The 16,701-nt window shown below is 40.2% G+C and overlaps 1 protein-coding gene across 2 annotated transcripts in view; it reads left to right on the top strand.

Annotated features, from left to right (window-relative positions):
* GALNT1 (polypeptide N-acetylgalactosaminyltransferase 1) overlaps nucleotides 1-11,568 on the top strand; it is a 69,551-nt gene extending 57,983 nt beyond the window's left edge. Inside the window, exons 9-12 of one of the 2 annotated variants that reach the window (XR_003005808.1) lie at nucleotides 4,126-4,224; nucleotides 4,883-5,017; nucleotides 6,511-6,688; nucleotides 10,202-10,333. Coding sequence is in view for 1 of the 2 variants with exons in the window: in XM_024764144.1 (XP_024619912.1) it covers nucleotides 4,126-4,224; nucleotides 4,883-5,017; nucleotides 10,202-10,321 (354 nt within the window). In the remaining variant the exon portion in view is untranslated. Of the gene's footprint in view, nucleotides 1-4,125; nucleotides 4,225-4,882; nucleotides 5,018-6,510; nucleotides 6,689-10,201 lie in introns of both variants that reach the window. The other variant, XM_024764144.1, reaches the window with a different exon arrangement.
* Nucleotides 11,569-16,701: the final 5,133 nt, after the last annotated feature.

Below are 16,701 nucleotides of genomic sequence, written 5' to 3'. Positions count from 1 at the left end.
AAGAGACAGGATTTGAACACAGGCAGTCTGGCTTGAGAGCTTGTGCTCTTAACGACTAACACTCATACCCTTTCTCGTATCTAACCAGTATTACCCTCATGGCAGAGAGGGAAAAAGTAAATCTAGATTCCGTAATAGTAGATTCCAAGAATCCTTTAACTGCTTACATTGTCTACCCTAATGAAGGTGCCAGGATTCTGGAGGAGACTATAGCAGAAACCAAGAAACTTAGGCTCTGATTTCTTGCCTGGTTTCCCAGGAATGAGTGCATTCACAATCATCAACTCATAAGGTTGAAAATAATATTTTAGTGACAGCTGTTGTACACCTGAGTTAAGGAGAACCAGCAGCTATTGTGGACCTACTAGGTGTCGGTTTCTGCTGGGTCTCTGTATGTGTTACCTCGCTAAGGGATCTCAGCAAATGTGAGAGAGAGTGTTATCCCTGTTTTACAGATGAGAAAATGAGGTTTGTACAGCAACATTTCCCACTTACTATGTTCTAAAGAATGCTGGTGTCTGATATCTCTCAAGGTGCCTGTTAGAAAGGCAAGGGATAGGGGAGGAGGGGTGGATTTTATGGCCAAAAATGTTTGGGAAATGCTGCTTTATAAAAAGCAGCATTATATCCTTCTGTACTATCAGTCCCCGTCCCTACCAAGAGTCTATGTTAAAAGACTTTGAGAAGTCCTTCAGTAAAGAAAACCTATTCAAATTTGTTAATCTGGTATTTCCCAAACATGCTTGATCACAAAATCATTTTTTCAGTGGCAGATACTGAAAACCAGTTTATTCAGTTGTTCAAATCATGGTTTTGGGAATCACTGTCTTAGAGTACTGACCTGCCAAGGTCGCATGGCAGGTGGAGCCGGGCGTGAGGCCCAGCTCTGCGTGTCCCCCGACCCTGAGCTCTCATGCCTACCCATCTGCCTCCAGACACCTTGAAAGTGCAGCTATTTTTCCCTGACTGCATCATTCAGATATTGTTATGACTTTTTTTAAGTGTCAGATTTTGAGTAACCAAGTCTGGTACCTATTTCCATTCCAATATGAACGTTGAAACAAGTATTATCACCACCATTCCATAGTTCACTAGAAAGCTGGTAATTGGTTACATAGCCTTAAAGCTGTATAGAATTACCATTTTGAACATCTGATTCAACTTTTTTTTTAATGTTCCTAATTTTTCCCTTCCCCAGACTCTTCAAAGTTAACTCCCACCAAAGAAACCTATTAAATGATCTACTGTCTCCTGACATCATAAAGAACAGAATTGTTCCCAAAACTCACCCCTAGTCATCCTGGTTTTTCATGTCCTTCAAAAATCATCTCACACACTCTGTAGGTGAGGTAGCCCACATGTATTACTTCAAAGGAGGAGGATATTCCCTGAAAATTGTCTTCGCTAGCAATCTAACGTGTGGAAAAACCAGCCTGAAGAGCAGCTCAAAGATGCCACTTTATGCGTTGAGCCAGACAGAATCCTCTCTGCCCAGGGACCAAACATCACAGCTCCCCTTCTACAGAAGTTCCTTCCTCACCGAGTGTGCGGGGCTTCTCTCCATCCCTCCCCTGCACTTTGGAGAAGTACCATCAGGCCCCACCAGAGGCCCACCCACGCTCTGACCACCCGTCTCAGCTGGGCCATGTCTTGCTGATCAAGGTTCATTGTCACCAAAACAGTTGTTGGGAAGTAATGGTTTCCAATCCTTGGAGAACTCTACTTTTAACATCTAGTTGTCAGTAGTATCCTCAAGGGTTGGAGGCTCAGATCTCTTATGTCAGAAAACAATCCAGAATTGTTCATAGGAATGGTGTAAGGGTGGTATAAGCTGTTACAGGTAAAACTCATAGAACAATGCCTAGTGCAGAGTAAGTGTAATTTATTTGCTGTAATTTTTAGCAACATCAGTTATGGAAACAGAATAGCCAAAGTTGATTTATTATAAGATAGTTACTGAGTGATAGGAAGTCCAGTTACATTTGGGGAGAATTTTATTTTTTATTTTTTTATTTTTTTGCGGTATGCGTGTCTCTCACTGTTGTGGCCTCTCCCGTTGCGGAGCACAGGCTCCTGATGCGCAGGCTCAGCAACCATGGCTCAGGGGCCCAGCCGCTCCGCGGCATGTGGGATCTTCCCGGACCGGGGCACAAACCCGCATCCCCTGCATCAGCAGGCGGGCTCTCAACCACTGTGCCACCAGGGAAGCCCGAGAATTTTATTTTTTTAATTTTTATTATATTAAGTTTGATAAAAGATAATTATTTAACCAAAAAAACCCATTCCATGTGAGAGGGAGAAGCTGACAATAATGTTGGTTCTTCCCTAATCATTTCTGTGACATTTATCACCTTTCTTCAGAAACCTCTACATCTATATTTGAAAGAAAAAAATTGAGGAAAACAAAGGACTGGGGAGTTTGTAACTTTTTCAAAAGTATAAGGAAATAATTGTTTTATATGAATATATGAGATAAAGACTCACCTTGTCAAAATTTGAACTAAATTTTTTGTCAAGTAAGATAGCCATGATCATCAAGTATTAATTGATTATCCATTAAGGTGAAGAAAGGTGTGTTTTATGTAAAATTGTATCTAACTATAAAACCTTTTATAAAATCTATTTATGAGGTAATAGGTTTCTGCTTTAAAATAACGGATAAAAAGATGATGTGCATTACGTGGTAAAAGAATTCCTGGATACTGATGTGATATGTTACACCCAGGAAAAAAAGGCCTTGGGATTTCCAGCTTGAATAATTTGACAGCTTGTGGGATTATTAATAAAACTAGGGGTATCAGGGGAAGAGGGGAATATATGGAGGAATGATGATGGAGGTTTGTTTTAGGTAGCACTCCTCAGGGTCAGGGGTGGAGTGGCAGGGGTATGTTAAAATGTTCGGGTGAAGAAGTATTAGCATTAAGGAGTTGGAAAATCCTGTTCTTGCATGAACTGAGTTTGAGGTTTTGGTGGAAGAGCCAGACGGAGTTGACTAGCGATAAGGCGGCAGCACAGATTATTACTGTTTCTGAGTCCACTACGTGCTAGACTCCGAAGTAGGTATGTGGATGCACTGTCTTACCCAACCTCAACATAGAGCTGACTAGTCTTTCTTAGGAAATTGTCCTCAGAGGGTTTGGATCATTTGGACTTAAACCCAGGCCTCTCTTTTGCCAAAGCCCCAGTTCTTATTCTGATCCTCTGGGAATAATACAGTTATTCATACTTATGCTATTGTATCTTTATAAGAAAAAAATGCATCTGGACTTGTTAGTGCCTTATTAAAATAGTGGAATAATATGTAGACTGTACACGTTTATAAAAATAAATGGGTTATTTGTGGTTTTAACTTTCCCCCCAGTTTATCTGTCACACACAATTACTCCTTTTCTATCTACATGACATGACAGATAATAGTTTGTCCCACTTCTCCCTTCCGGCTTACCTGCTGACAGTACCACCCATGACAACAGATTTAGAACTTTACAAATGTCTATTAACTTGCCATATGCTTTTAAACTGTAGTGGTTCAGAGGAAAAAAATATATCAGTGCTTAAAATATTCTTCCTAATTCAGATGACTGATTCAACTTTTTTTATGTAACTGACAAATAACTAATGGAAGAATGGTGTTTACACTACACACCATGCTTAGGCTTTCCAGTTAAGCCAAGTTCCAGGTTCTTTGCTTAGAAAATACCCACCTTGAGCCTCCTAAGAAGTCATCAAAGTAGTTATCAATAGTAATGCCCCCTTATCTTGGTGGCAAACAGTGTCCACAGGGAGCTGTTAAGTTGCTTTAAATTATTAGGCAAACTAGAGCTTACTGAGTTAAATACAAATCATAGAAGAACAGTTTGGGATGAAAGAAAGAAAGAACTTAAAGGATTTCTCCATGAAACACAAAAATTACTTATATAAATAGTAAGACCTTTCTAGATCACAGAATCTTAGATAGCCAGACAGTGATTTTTTTTTCCCTCCCAACTCATAGCCCTTACCTAAGGAATTAAGAGATTTAGTGGGAAGTTTAGATCGATTTTAATGTGTGTGTTAGATATGTATGTGTCTGTCTAGTTAACCTCTCTAACTCATGATATTTTTCATTATTCATTGTCCCCCTAGATACGAAATGTGGAAACAAATCAGTGTCTAGATAACATGGCTAGAAAAGAGAATGAAAAAGTTGGAATTTTTAACTGTCACGGTATGGGAGGTAATCAGGTGAGTATTTTAGTAAAGCTTTAAAGGGGTAATTTTTGGATTTGTTTTCATCTTCTTCCTTTTTTATTTCATGACATCATTCAGGAAATATTTTCCTACCTTTAAAGAGAAAATAATAAAGACCTTTAGGAGAATAGAGCCTTCAATCTAATGATTATTTTTTAAATGAAACATTTGTAAAAGGAAAGGCCCTCTCAGGGCTTCCCTGGTGGCGCAGTGGTTGAGAGTCCGCCTGCCGGTGCAGGGGACACGGGTTCGTGCCCCGGTCCGGGAGGATCCCACATGCCGCGGAGCAGCTAGGCCCGTGAGCCATGGCCGCTGAGCCTGCGTGTCCGGAGCCTGTGCTCCGCAACGGGAGAGGCCACTGAGAACTGTGTTTACATTGTTGTACATGAGATTTATTCTGCCCTTTTTAGTCAAACAGATGACAACCCTTGACAGTACACTCAGTATATACAGAGAACTTAAGATCATTTTTTTTTCTTCTCTGCAAAAATAGTGGTGTCTTTTCTGAGTCATTTATTCTCCATTACACTAATAAAGTTCAAAAAGCATGTATCTTGAAATACTTGTCTTTTTCTCTGCCAGATTCTTGGGCATATAAAACGCTAATTTATTTTGCTGTTAAAGCTTATATGTGTGCATTTTTGTTTTTCAGGTTTTCTCTTACACTGCCAACAAAGAAATTCGAACAGATGACCTTTGCTTGGATGTCTCCAAACTTAATGGCCCAGTCACAATGCTCAAATGCCACCACCTAAAAGGCAACCAGCTCTGGGAGTATGATCCGGTGGTAAGTTATCCAGTTGAATATAGGAATAAAATTGGGTGTCATTGGGTGTATTGTATAAAATACTTTATATCTAAAAGAGTGAATTCTTGTGGAATCTGCATATGGATCAAATTGTTCTTATATTCCAAGAATTGACAGATAGGAAAAGCAATATAAGTAAAATAAACATGTTTTAATCTCTCCAGTAATTAAATTAGAATTGCCTCCAGTCCCTGGGTCCTTGTTGTTACTATGTAATCACTCTTCCCTCCGTATGTTCTTAAGCTTTGCCAGCCACTGTGGTAGAAATGGAACGGTTAAGTAAGCTTTTAAAATTACCGAATTAAACATTGAGGTAAAAGGTGAGATTTAATTAATGAAATTCTCTGGCTTAATGATATTTCAGTGACATATATAATAAAACTATTTGTCTTTGCTTTCCTCTGGAGCCACTCCCTCTCCCCACCTGCTCTATGTTGTACTCAAATAGAGGTACTTAAAAGCAATCAAAGCATCTCCAGTAAACCTCTCTTCCTTTCCTCATACCTGGCTAACCTCCCAACTTATGCTTTTTTGCTCTATGGTTCTGGAACCAGCACCAGCATCTTCAGTATGCCTTTCTCTGGTTCTTTTTCTTCCGCTTACAAGCACTGGTTTTCTTCTTCATGTTGGGACAGACTTTTGTTCCTATTTTATTTTGTACATACCATCCTACTTTTCTCCTGTGCTGTATGATGGTGAGTGAATGGCTGGCACTTGTGCCTCTGGTTCTTCAACCTGGCTCCTGCCTTGGTCTGACACTATATAGAAACAGCCCCTGGATGCAAAGCCAGGACATTCCCGTCTCTTTTTCTTAACTTCTCTGTAGTATTTACTATTGCTAAGCAGATGCTCTTTTAAAATCCTCGTATCCATTGGCTTTAGATGCACTACTGTTTACTTTCTTCTCTTCGCTTTTTCTCTACTTCTTTTGTCTGCTTGGCTCACTCCGCTGCTTCATTCTACCCCCTCAGTGGAGATGTCCAAACCAAGTTGTGACTTTGGCTGTCTTTTCTCCGTATACTGCATCACATACAAACCCTGGTCTACTTTTCATATTCGACCAGCTATTCCCTGAACGTATCCTGTACGTTCCCATTTTACATTTAAGATCATACAGTTCCATCTGCCTAACAAATCCTGCCTGTTCTTGAGAGCCCAGAATTGACATCACTTCCATGGATCCCAGCCAGAAATTAGCTCTCTCTGTCTTAATTACAATTGTCTCTGACCCCTGTAATTCTGTGCTTCTTTGTAGTTATTTATCTACCAGTCTTTTTCTCCACTATTAGTTAGATCCTGGAGGGCAAAGACCATGTTTTATAAATCCTGGGTCTCCCTTCACAGTATCAAACTATAGTTTAAAAAAAAAAAGTGTGTGTGTGTGTGTGTGTGTGTGTGTGAGAGAGAGAGCGCGAGCGAGCAGTAGCTCAGTTAATATGACTATTGGAAGTGGCCTGAATATTCTGTTGCAGGGTTTTCCATGGTGCATGCTGTTGCCATTTTGGATGTAGCTGCCCCAGGTCCTGCAGGATATATGGCATCTCTGAGTCCAGACAGTAAATGCCAGTGGCACCCCACAGTCAATGTGAAGCCAAAATATTTTGAAAATTAAAAAGCCTCCCAATTGTATATGTTCATTGAAAAATGATGGTATGTATAATTAGGTAATATAAACCTATTTATAGTAGCATGAACAAATAGTGGTTTAGTTTTTTCTTAAGTCTGGATGTAAGTGGCTTCTGGCATGGATTCAGTGATACAGTGATGTCAGGGATAACGTTGCAGCAATATTCTTGGCTTTTTCTTGTGGCCTCTAGAAGGCTGCTACAGTGCTCACCGTCACACCCCACTCAAGACAGGAAGAAGGGAAGAGCAACGTTGCACTACTGCTTGAATTGCTGTTTATCAGGAAAGCCAAAGCTTTTCCTGGATCCCCTGCAGCAGGCTCTGCTGTGCCCCATGGGCCAGAACTTCATCTCATAGTGATCCCGCAGCTATAAGGGGAGGCTGGGAAAGCAGGCATTTGTATTTCCAGTCTTTATGGTGTGATGTGGCCAGGAGACAGGGAGTGGGAATGGCCATTGGCAGACTGTGTATAAGATACACAGTCTACCACAGCAGTTATTCAAAAGTAAATGTTTGCTTAGAAATTAAAGAGCTAGAAGTGATTTAGGATATTTTGAAAGAACCAGTTATGAGTGTAAAGTTTTAAAACCCCTGGAGCACTCTGCAAGGTGTCTTCCCTGAGATTAAATTCTAGTATTGCCGTCCGGGTTCTCCCAGAAGCAGACTCCACTCCAAGGTTAGTATTCAGGATGTTTATTAGGGAGCATCCTTCAGATCAACACCTGTGAAAAGGGAGACAGAAGAATTGGCAGAGGGAGGAGTCAAGCTGCGATGTGGGTCCCACAGTCTGAGCTGACTGCACAGGGAGCTCCGGATGGCCCATCAGAGTTGTCCTGCCTCCATCAGTTGAAAACTGCAGTCTGGAAGAGTAACACTTAGGTCAGTAATGTATAATCTAAAGTCATGAAATCTTAGATTTCAAAGGAACCCTAGAAATAAAATTCAGGACATTGTTTTTAATACATGTAGACATTGAAGCCCAGAATGGAAGTTAATTGCCCAAGGTCACAGAGCAGGTAAATGGTGTTACCAGATCTCAGACAGACCTGGGATTCTTAATCCAGGATTCTTTGCACAATACCATACTGCCTTCTATTAAATTTGTATATTATATCTTTAAGTCTTGTTTATAGTATACATTGCGGAGAGTTTACGACACCAGGCTCTTTTGCTTTGACTACTTGTAGCTGTCCTTTCTGGAATGAAAATGTAGATTTTGACACAGTTATGTCTAGAGATTAGAGGTAGAGGGCGGCAAATTACTTGTTTTCTAGGTTGCAGGTGGACTTTATGTGATGATAACTATAGCTTTCATCCTCCTTTCAGAGGTTACAAATTAGGCTGTTGCCTTAGTTACACTCTTTCTGTGTGGAAACTAGTCCATGCTGATGGATCCTCTGCTGAGTACGGTGACCACAGTCCCCACAGAGTCACGAGCCACAGAACTCTGCCCCTGCTGTCAGCAGCCAGAGAGCTGTGTCTGGAACAGGGCTCTTCACCAGAGTCCTGGTCTCCTGAAGGGATGTTAGCTTCTTGAAATTATAGGAATTCTGTCTTAATTTTGAGCAGTTAATACCCAGCATGTATCAATAACCTCTTTGTTACAAGTTTATTTTAATGATTCTCAATAAGTGAAATAATGACATTTTTAAAAATTAGGGTGATAAAGACCAATTTCCCAACTAAGTTTTTTGTTGTGTTTTTTTGTTTTTATTAATACTGACAGTGGGCCTGGTGAAGTTGGCCACTCAGAGAAGCTTTGAAGGGCCTTCTGGAATGTTTGGGGGGTTCTTTTTAAAGTGCTTTGTTTTTGTCTTACAAATGACCAAAGGCCTTAGCAGCAAGCTGTGTGCTTCAGCTCGGCGCTCTTGGGGCTGCCAGACTGTGTCCGCGGCTGCTCAGGATGTTGTAGTGAGCGCCTCTGAGCTGGGCGGCACTTTCTGTTCATTATCTTAACGTTTCCGCACAACTCTAGAAGTATCCTTGTCCCCTTGTCCCCATTTTATAGATGAGGAACCTGGGGCTGAGAGAGGTTTTTGCTCAGGGGCATGTTGTTGACATGTGACAAATCTGGGGTTCACTACAGAAATGTCTGACTGCAAAGTGCATCCCCTCAAAACAAACTACACAGCATCTGCATAAAAGTAAAAACAGCCCCAGCCATGCTGACTTTTCCCGGTCTTTTTATGTATGTATGTATGTATGTATGCATGTATGGCTGCGTTGGGTCTTTGTGCAGGCTTTCTCTAGTTGCGGAGAGCGGGGGCTACTCTTCGTTGCGGTGCGCAGGCTTCTCATTGCCGTGGCTTCTCTTGTTGCAGAGCATGGGTTCTACAGCGCAGGCTCAGTAGTTGTGGCGCATGGGCTTAGCTGCTCTGTGGCATGTGGGATCTTACCGGACCAGGACGCGAACCCATGTCTCCTGCATTGGCAGGCAGATTCTTAACCACTGCGCCACCAGGGAAGCCCTTCCCGGTCTTCTTGTTATGCATTTATTGGAGCTAAAGTAAAGTATCTTAACACTGACCCTTCGGTATTACTGAAGTCAGTGTTGAGAGTAAACTGTGACATCTGCGAATGTGCACTGCCTTTTGCCAGCTTCCACATGGACCATAACACAGAAGTGACTGAAAGCTAAAGGAGCTGTATTGTATACAGTCGTTAGGTTTTGCTTTGAAGTTCAAATAGGTACAAAAGAGGCCTTATGGAAATGAAATGTTCCTTATGAAAATTAAATGAGATAAAAGAATTACATTAAAATAGAGCTGTGAGTAAAAATGTGTGAATAAATAAACATATTTCCTTATAGTTACATACTTATTAGGATAACGCTTAATGCAACTTCCTACATAGCTGCTTTGGAGTTCTTCACCTGACCGGGGCTTGGTATCGGATTCATTAGTATGGTCAGTGTGTGTCTGTTAACTCTTATCTGTCATGTTCTTTTGAAATTATCCTAAAAATCAGCATGACAGCATCAAGTCCGGAATGCAGACAAGTAGAGAGGAAGGTATATAGCCACATCTGTCAGCCACTTATTAAGGACTGTTGTGTAAATCTTACGATTTCGAGTCTTCAAAAAGACCTGAGTTTCTAAAGACTTGAAACTTGGAATCACAGAATTAATTTGAACAGCCTTATCATGGGAAAACGAAGCAGTTTTGAGATAGCTTTTTGAAAATAGGTTGAGGATCCTAAATTAGGAATCACTAATCTGATCACTTTTTTAGGAAACTGAAGCACAAAAAAGTAAAATTTCTCACAGTATTACAGAGCTTATGGCAGAATTGGGACTTAGAATTGAGGTCATCTGACTGCAAATCCAGCAGAATGCACTGTACCCCCAGTGCCTTTCTCCCCCGACGTAGCTCTTAATGCTGTCTTTACACAGATACATTTCTCCATTGTCTTAAGTAATTTGTATTTCAAAAACAAAACCCTTTTCTACAGAGGAATTTCATAATCACAAAAAATGGTTGAGGTGTTTTGGTTTTGTTTTCCACTTTCATATTAAGACTTCGTTCCTGTCATTTTCAGAAATTAACCCTGCAGCATGTGAACAGTAATCAGTGCCTGGATAAAGCCACAGAAGAGGACAGCCAGGTGCCCAGCATTAGAGACTGCAATGGAAGCCGGTCCCAGCAGTGGCTTCTTTGAAATGTAACCCTTCCAGAAATATTCTGAGACCAAATTTACAAAAAAAGAAAAAAATAAGGATTGACTGGGCTACCTCAGCATACATTTCTGCCACATTCTTAAGTAGCAAAAAAGGAAAAGTGCTTTCCTCCTGCAGGATGTAAGGTTTATCAGCCATTAAAACTTAAACTGCTCTCTCTTTCACTAGCCTGTGAACCGGCCTTCCTGTCCAAGGACGTGAAACTACGTTAGTAGCGAGATTGTACACACTGATGTTTACAAGATTAAGAGTCTTTCATCAAGAATCATTGTAAAGCATATTCAGACTGAAACAATCTACGAAATGTGCTTTCCAGAGAGCTGCACCTTTTATGGTTTGCTTGCACATCAGTCATTTCTGCTGAATGTGCTGTTATAATGAAGAGATGTCCAAGATTTTTTTTCTGATTAGAACTGGTAGCCAGTATATTAAATATTGATATAAAAATAAATGAAAAAGAACTGGAACCAGATTCAGAATCATGAAAACATTTTTACAACAATTAAAAAGACTATATTAAACAGGGTTTAAAGGAAATTAAAACAGAACTATGAGAAGTACAATTTGTTATAGTATAGTATCAAATTTCTATATAGATTTTATACCTCAGTGGGGGAAAATAACTGATTCCAATGACATTTCATTCTGTTTTCATCTGTGATAGTCATGGATGCTTTTTTTTTCCTTGGGGTGCTGAAATTGAGCTGAAAAAGTGGCTCCTTGAACGTAGTTTTAATTGCTTTCTACAGTTGTTTTTTTTATTTGGTTTGTGGGCTGTTGGAATTGTAATTTTTAATTGCCTTCAAAAAATGGAGATTTAAAATAATGTCTGGTTTCACTGAACAAGTTTGATATCTCAGTTGCTCTTGGGTCAACTGGCTTGTGGACTTTCTCTCACACGCAAATTTCTTATTAGATTTTCAACTTCCTAACTTGATTCAACTGATTATGTTTAATACCCAAGATTCATACTACTGTACTACAGATTTGTTTTCACAGCAATAAATCTTCTGTTCTTTGTTTATGATTCCACTCAATAGACGGCCTGCAGAAGTGATTTATTATTTGGGTATCTGGAGATGAATACGTTTGATGGTTTTTTGGAAAAAACTTTTTTCACTCCATACTCAGATGTGCTTCATTGTCAAGTGCATATTTAGATTAGGTTCTTGAATTGTAATGTTGATCTGCTGCTTTTTTTTAATAAAATTTGACTGAAAATGTTTAATTGGCATTTTTTAATGAGTTAGCTGAAGAAGTGCAGCTATTATTCCGTATTATTAGTCCTGCATTTCTTCCCTAAATTGCATTTAGGTTAAATCTGTTTTATTTTTCTGATTTTTAATACAAGATAACCTGAGTATTGATTAAAGTTGAGTATCAATTAATTAAATTGTTTTAATCATCGAAAGAAAATCTGATTGTGACATTTTTCCTGATACGTGAAGCAGTCCATTGGCAAAAGTGCATATATTTTTCTTCCTATTTGTAAGATTCTATTTAATGATATTTTCTTTGTCAAAGGCTCTCACTGCAGGCAGTGCTATTTCTTGTGCCTAAAAATGTTTCTGAAAGTTGTTGCATCACTAATGATGCTTGCCAAGTTGAGTGTACAGAAAGTTTCTCATACCCTATTCGTTAATATCAAGCACATGTGGATGCTTTAGGGTGAGGCTGTAGTACAGAATGCACAAATTTTGTCCCCAGGAAATCTGAGACAAAGGAGGTGCTGGATGGGGTTTTTTTCCTATTCCATGAGCTGTGTTAATTCTCTCTTTGGTAGGCCTTATGCTTGAATAAACCAGATGTCTAATCAATAAATTATTTTCATGCTCAGAATTTCAGGTTTTTGTACTCTAGTGTAGGTTGGTCTTATTTCTTACTGTAAGAAAACTTAACAGCAATGTGATTTAAGGTTTTGTTGTGTTTTTTAAGAGGGGGATGTGAGTGATTTAATTCATGGGTACTTTTAGAACCTGAAAGATAATCCCATTGCCTTTATTTTTCTAATTAAAGAATTCCTAAGTACTTTGAAAATATAAAATATTCCTGAATAGTTTTGCTTTACATTGGTGTTATCTGAAGTTAAAATAGATCCCTGTTCTTTATAGCTCTTAGTAGATTAGGCAGTGTGCTAAACACTGTTAAAAATTAAATTGGGAAGAAAGGAATGAATGAAAAAGAAAGCAAAGGATGAAAAGATGGGATTATTACTTGACTAGTGAATAATTCGTAAATGTGACAGTTAGTTAAGGACAATTTGAATCTCACCAATCTGTTCACCCTACTCCAATCCCAGCCCATTTTAATATGTCTTTCTGTTCTAATTGGGATCTTGAAAAATAGTACTTTGTTCACCATTCTGCAAATAAAAGGCAGCATGTAGGTCATGTCCTCATTTCCCTATTCTACATTCAGCTGAAAAACAAAGGTTTCTCTGTAAAGATTTGGTGCTGTCTCCATTTTTCAAGAACTATACCAAGAACAAACTTAACTCCAGAATTACATATTCTGCAAAGCAGAAGGAAATCAGAAAGAAGGTAGTATTTCTGAGGTGATAACTGTAAAAAGAGGTATACAAAGAGTGAATCACTTTTTACTGTTCAGAAAATCAGATGTTTCCAATTATATGACACTGCTCCTATTCTCTGATTTCTTGAAGTGTTTGCTTGATAAATCTATCAGAACTGACGATTTTGCAGGATATGAGGCAAAACTCAGTTGTACTGTCTATACACTGGCAACAAACAATTGGGAATTAAATTTTAAATATATAATTTATCATCAGAGAAGTCAGATACCTCAAAAGTAAGGTAACAAGAGAGGTGCAAGACTTCTACCCGGAAAACTACAAAACACTGCTGAGAGAAACTGTAGAACACTGCAGTCGATATGTTATGTTCATGAACTGAAAGACTACATACTGTTAAGATCTCATTGCCCACAAATTGATCTACAGATCCAATGAAATCAAAATATGAGGCTTTCTTGTAAAAATTGGCAAATATACATGAGATGCAGCAGACCCAAAATAGCCAAGAAAATCTTGAAGAAGAAAAAAAAAGTTGGAAGACTTTACTCGATTTTATGACTTGCTTTAAAGCTACAGAAATTGAGTGTGGTACTAGAGTTAGGACAGACATAGATCCATGGATATAGAATAGAGAGTCCAGAAATAGATCCACACGTATGTAATTACTGACTTTTCAACAAAAACACCAAGCAATTCAGTAAGTTGTTATGGAATGTGTTTTCAGTTGGACCTGGAGTGATGATACCTGTATGAGAAAACACCAGACATTGATGCTTTAATGCAATGTGCATTTATTCAAAATTGATCAGAGACCTAAATGTGAAGGGCAAAGCAAATCTTCTAGAAGAAAACAGAGTATCTCCATGACTCTCAGGATAGGCAGGTATTTTAGGACACAAAAGATGTCAGCCATAAAAGATTAAAACTGATAAATTTCACCAAAATTAAACCCTTCTCATCAAGAAGATACTATTAAGGTGAAAAGGCAAGCAATGACCAAGGAGAAAACATTTGCAATACATGTAAATGACAAAGGATTCATATGCAGAAAAACAACTTGTAAAAGCCATTTCAAAAGTAACACAATATAAAAATCAGTGACTTGAATACACACTTCACAGAAGCTATCCAAAGGTGCAATTAGCACAGGAAAAGGTGCCCAACATCAGTCATCAGGGAATGCAAGATGAAACCACAAGGAAATCACACTGCATACCTGCTGAATGGTGAGAATGCGGAGCAACTGGTGTATGTCAATTGGTATTGTCACCTTGGGAAAGAGCTTGCCAGTTCCTCATAAAGGTAAACATATGCCTACCCCATGACTCAGTGACTACTTCCACAGATACAACCAAGAGAGACAAGTATACGGGCCCACAGCAAGATTTGTGCAAGAATATTCTCATAGTTCCAAACTGGGAACTACCCAAGTACCCATCAACAAGTTAGTGGATAATCAAACTAATGGTACATTTATACACTGGGATATTAGTCTGCCATTTAAAAAAGTGAATTCCTGATAGAACAACAAGGATAAGTCTAAAAAATGTTGAACAAAGAAAGCTAGACATGTTACATTTATATCAGGTTCAAGAACAGGCAAAGCAAATACAGAGTGGTTACCTCTGGGTGAGCACAGGGTGGAAACAAGCATGAGAGAACTTTCTGGAATGATGGGAGTATTCTATAAAGTGATTTAGATGATGGTAACATGCATAAACTTTTAAAATTTTCTTGAACTGTGTACTTAGGATATATGCATTTTATTGTATGTGAATTATACCTCAATAAAGTACTGGGGGAAATAAGAAAGATAAGAAGATTTTCTCCACTGCTACAAAACACCCAGAGGCTGAATAAATTACAACAAACATATTTCCTAGGGGGATGCTGAGCTCAGAAGAAAATATAGAAAATCCCTAATGTCTGGGGGAAAAAAGGATACATAAACTTAAGCCACAGATGTAAGTGCTAAACATGAAAGCCCTTCCTCTCCAAGGACAAAATATAGTAACCAGAGTTTGGGGAATAGGAGCTTAGGCCTGAACAAAGTTGGAGAATTGAAGATCTGCATAAAGCTGGGGTAGTCAGAGGAGTTACATCTAAGGATAGGTAAAGAAGTCTGGCACCTCGTGAAGGAAACCAAAAAGTGATTGACTAACTGCCCCTCTTCCGAGTGTAAATGGTGATGAGGATGGTGCCACCTCTGTAATCATAAGGCCTGCTTTTACACAGATCAAGGGTTTAATGCCACACTCGTGAGGTCTGCAGATCAAGAAAAAGTGAGTAGATTTATGGCCTTTGCTGGGAATGCTTAGAATACAAGTCTTTTTGAAAAAAATCCAATTCCCTACACTCCACAAATTATGAAATCACTATATAAAAGAGGAAGTGAGTCCCCAGTATGAATGTTAAAAAGTTTGCTGAAGACAAAGACGGTGGAATAGGAGGATGCTGAGCTCACCTCCCCTCAAACACATCAAAACTACAAATACATATAGAGCGACTCTCAGGTCAGCGTGGGGACTAGCAGAACAGCTCTTCCACAACCAAGGCTGTAAAGAAAGATCCACACAGAGCCTGGTAGGAAGGGAAAAGAAGCAATCTGGTGGAGACCTGCACCCCTAGTGGGGGATACAGAAGAGGAGGGAGAGATCACAGGCTCAGGGATCCTCCCCGGATAGTGAGGGGTTCCAGCCCTCACTAGGCACGCCAGCACAGGGGCCTGACACCAGGAAGATGAGCCCTTTTAGTGAGTTTGAAAACCAGTGGGGCTTACCTGAGGGCTATAGGAAACTGAGATCCCATTCTTGAAGAACATGTGCGTGGACTTGCTTACTTCCGATCACAGTGTGGAGGCAGCAGATTGAAAACTGCCTGGGGCTCTGGCCAGTTTGCCGGGACCACCCTAGCACACTCCCGAGCCTGCACTGGGCTCCTGCTCCAGTCCCCCTTGCTCTGGTGCTGCTTGCCACTAAGGCAGAGCTGTCGTTTTCAATGAGCGTATGCACACTTGGGGAGAACTGAGCCAGCTCAGACCCGGCCCTGCCTCTGGCCAGCCATTGCCAGCGAGCCCTTTGGTGCACACACACAGGAGCGAGCAAGGCTATCTCCAGGGTGGAGACCATCACGAGAGCACCAGTCGTTGCGCAGACTCGGAAGAGAGTGAAGCTAGCTCCAGGGCAGAGAGAAGCATCGCTGGAGCTTTGTATACATGTGGAACGGGGCTGGGCCAGCTCAGTGGCATGGCATCAACCCCTCCTTCGCCAACCCAGCCTCTAACCAAGGCGTGCACACCAGGGAAAAAGTGAGACCACAGAAGTGTAGCCCCAAGTCCTCAGGCCTCAGCCATATCCCAAACCAAGGTGGAGGCTGCTACCACACCTGGGAGAAACCCAACTCCCTTGCAGCTCCAGCTCCATCCCCCTGGCCCCAGTAGAGCAGTTACAGCCAGTGAGCATAGGAAGGCCCCAGCGTGCACCTGGCTCTGGCTCCAGCCCCTCCAATTCCGTTCTTACCTCCCACCAAAGAGGTGGCTCCCAGAACACCCCAGGGAAAGAGGCAGTTCATGCTCTTTTGAGAACCAGCTCTGCGCCAAAGCTACTGGACACACTCAGCCTGCATAGAATGCTCCCATACAAGGACACACCTTCAAGACCAGGATAGGTAAGTGTTTCACCTAATTTCATAGAGACATGGAAAGTTAAAATGAGCCTACAGAGGAATATGTTTCAAACAAAAGATCAAGGGAAAAAAACCCCGAAAAAACCCTAATGAAACAGAGATAAATAATTTACCTGAGAAAGAGTTCAAAGCAATAGTAATAAG

The sequence above is a fragment of the Neophocaena asiaeorientalis genome, unplaced genomic scaffold (genome assembly GCF_003031525.2).
Source record: "Neophocaena asiaeorientalis asiaeorientalis breed wild unplaced genomic scaffold, Neophocaena_asiaeorientalis_V1.1 scaffold670, whole genome shotgun sequence".
NCBI lineage: Eukaryota > Metazoa > Chordata > Mammalia > Artiodactyla > Phocoenidae > Neophocaena > Neophocaena asiaeorientalis.
This window is presented reverse-complemented; position numbering and strand designations above follow the sequence as displayed.